This window comes from Protomyctophum parallelum (assembly GCF_964188405.1).
Source record: "Protomyctophum parallelum genome assembly, chromosome: 22".
Classification (NCBI taxonomy): Eukaryota; Metazoa; Chordata; class Actinopteri; order Myctophiformes; family Myctophidae; genus Protomyctophum; species Protomyctophum parallelum.
Window position 1 is genome coordinate 18,647,539 of NC_139714.1, and position 2,500 is coordinate 18,650,038.

A 2,500-nucleotide genomic window follows, 5' to 3' on the forward strand; every position below is an offset into this window, starting at 1 on the left:
ATATATCCACCTCTTCTTTAGATGTGTGTAATCTTTCTTTTCTTCGTTACCTGAAGACCTCTAACGCACGCACGCACACACACACGCACGCACACACACACACACACGCACACACGCACGCACACACGCACGCACGCACTCTCTCCCTATCCTCATGAACATGAAATCTAGATCATTTTTGTTTTGTTCCAGGATGCTATACTAATAAATTTGCTTTTAAACAAACTGGAGTCAGCTCAGTAATGATTTAAATAAATGCAAAGTAAAGTGTATTTAAAACTCTCTCTCTCTCTCTCTCTCTCTCTCTCTCGCTCTCTCAGGAGCACCCCAGGCCCAGATATGAGACCATCCTCCTTCAGAAGACACAGAAGAGCTGGGCGAAAAACAAAAAGAAGAGAAAGAGCGAGGTGGGGATCGTTATACGCTTAGTAACAGTCGGACAACGCGACCGGCAACGCCACCATTTGCACAGTACATAACTTTACAGTACACAGTACATAACTTTACAGTACACAGTACATAACTTTATTGAGTCATCTATAGGCATCATTTCTGTCTCGGAGGTATCGCCAGATTTGGCTGCCAGACAGGAAACGGAACAGTCTCGCGATAGCCTACTTACGTTCAGAAATGTACTTTGTTTTCTTTAGATACCTCTATAAAATGTGCACACATCGAAAAGCAACACAGCAGACAATAATGTCTTTTATGTCTTCTGCTATCAGCTGATCATATTTGAGATATGCAGTATTCCCTTTTTTGCGTTCTTCCAGGAGAAGGGGAAATAATTATTTCAGTTTTAGGCAGACTTTTTCAGAGAAATCCTCATTAATGAAGATCTTAGACTTAGAACCTTTGAGGCTTTTAGCCCTTTTTTTCATAATCTCCTCTTTGTCTTTGTCTGAGCAGTTATTTGAGCAATTATAGATCTGGGTCGACCCCCTCTGGCAGAAAGGTGACAATTCTCTATCTCAATCAGATTGGAATCCAAATCAAGTTTATCAGACATCATCTTTTTATTTTTATCTTAATCTCAGTCTCTTGCCATGATTCGGATTTAGCATCCTCAATACGATCAGAGTATTGATGGCGGTGGCACCACCGCCACGATGGCGGTGGCGCCCTGATGGCACCGTCACGCCACATGAAACATGCAACACCAGTGTTGTTTTGGAGTCATTTAATTTAGTTTTAGTCACATTTTAGTCACCTGGAATATTTTAGTGTTAGTCTAAGTTTTAGTCGACTAAATACCATGACATTTTTGTCGACTAAATCTACAGTTGAGTTATTCGACTAAAATGTATTTTGGCGGGCCTTGATGCCGTCGTAATGACAGATTTTTCAGCATGCAACTAAGTGTAAAATGACTTGTCTTTTACGTATGTATACTGGATCTCTCTCCCTTCCTAACATTTTAGTCTAGTTTTTTATTTGTTGACGAAATATTTTTAGTCTTCGTTTTAGCCATCATAGCTTTTAGTTTTAATTTACTTTCCATTTAGTTTTCGATAGTGAAAAATTGTATAGTCGACAAAATAGATGCGTATAATCTAATGATCTATTCTAGATAGAGGTGGAGAAATTAGGTCGATCACACACACACACACACACACACACACACACACACACACACACACAAAGCCTATATCTGCCTATATCTGCCACAGTATGACAGCAACAGATGGGCCTATATATGCCATGGACCAGTGTCTGGGAGACCGACACATTACACATGGAGTGATTATTGCATTGCATATAGCATAATAGTGCAGAGGTGGGCAACTTTGACGATGGCGAGGGCCACTACATTTCCACACTCACTCGATCCAGAGGGCCACGTTGTTGTTGTTGCATGTTTGGAATTGTAACAGCCGAAATCAATCATTTGTCAGTATTCTGATTAACCCATTTTGGGGCGGGAACCCCTTTTAGTGTTAGCATTATGTTATGCTTTTGCTATTGAAAAATAGCAGACCTACAAGCTATTTTTGAAAAATCTTTAAAATGTGCCTCAAATCTTTCCGAAATTTTTTTTTTTTCGACTACAGGCCTGAATGGGTTAAGTGATAGCGGGGGGCTGGGGGGCTGCATGTGGCCCCTCGGGGCCCCCCGGGGATCCAGTAGTTGCCCATGTATGTTGTAGTGCAGTGATGTGATAGTGGGGGGCTGTGGGCTGCATGTGGCCCCTCGGGGGGCCCCCGGGGCTCTAGTAGTTGCCCATGTATGTTGTAGTGCAGTGATGTAATAGTGGGGGGCTCGGGGCTGCATGTGGCCCCTCGGGGCCCCCCGGGCCGCCAGTTGCCCATTTATGTTGTAGTGCAGTGATGTAATAGTTGGGGGCTCGGGGCTGCATGTGGCCCCTCGGGGGGCCCCCGGGGCTCTAGTAGTTGCCCATGTATGTTGTAGTGCAGTGATGTAATAGTGGGGGGCTCGGGGCTGCATGTGGCCCCTCGGGGCCCCCCGGGCCGCCAGTTGCCCATGTATGTTGTAGTGCAGT

General features: G+C 44.2%; 1 protein-coding gene across 1 annotated transcript in view; it reads left to right on the forward strand.

The window, feature by feature from the left end:
- ano2b (anoctamin 2b) overlaps window positions 1-2,500 on the forward strand; it is a gene marked incomplete at both ends in the record, with an annotated part of 90,510 nt that overhangs the window by 38,457 nt on the left and 49,553 nt on the right. The window contains one exon of the mRNA XM_083794575.1: window positions 321-407. Within this exon, the coding sequence (XP_083650701.1) occupies window positions 321-407 (87 nt within the window). The remainder of the gene's footprint in view (window positions 1-320; window positions 408-2,500) is intronic.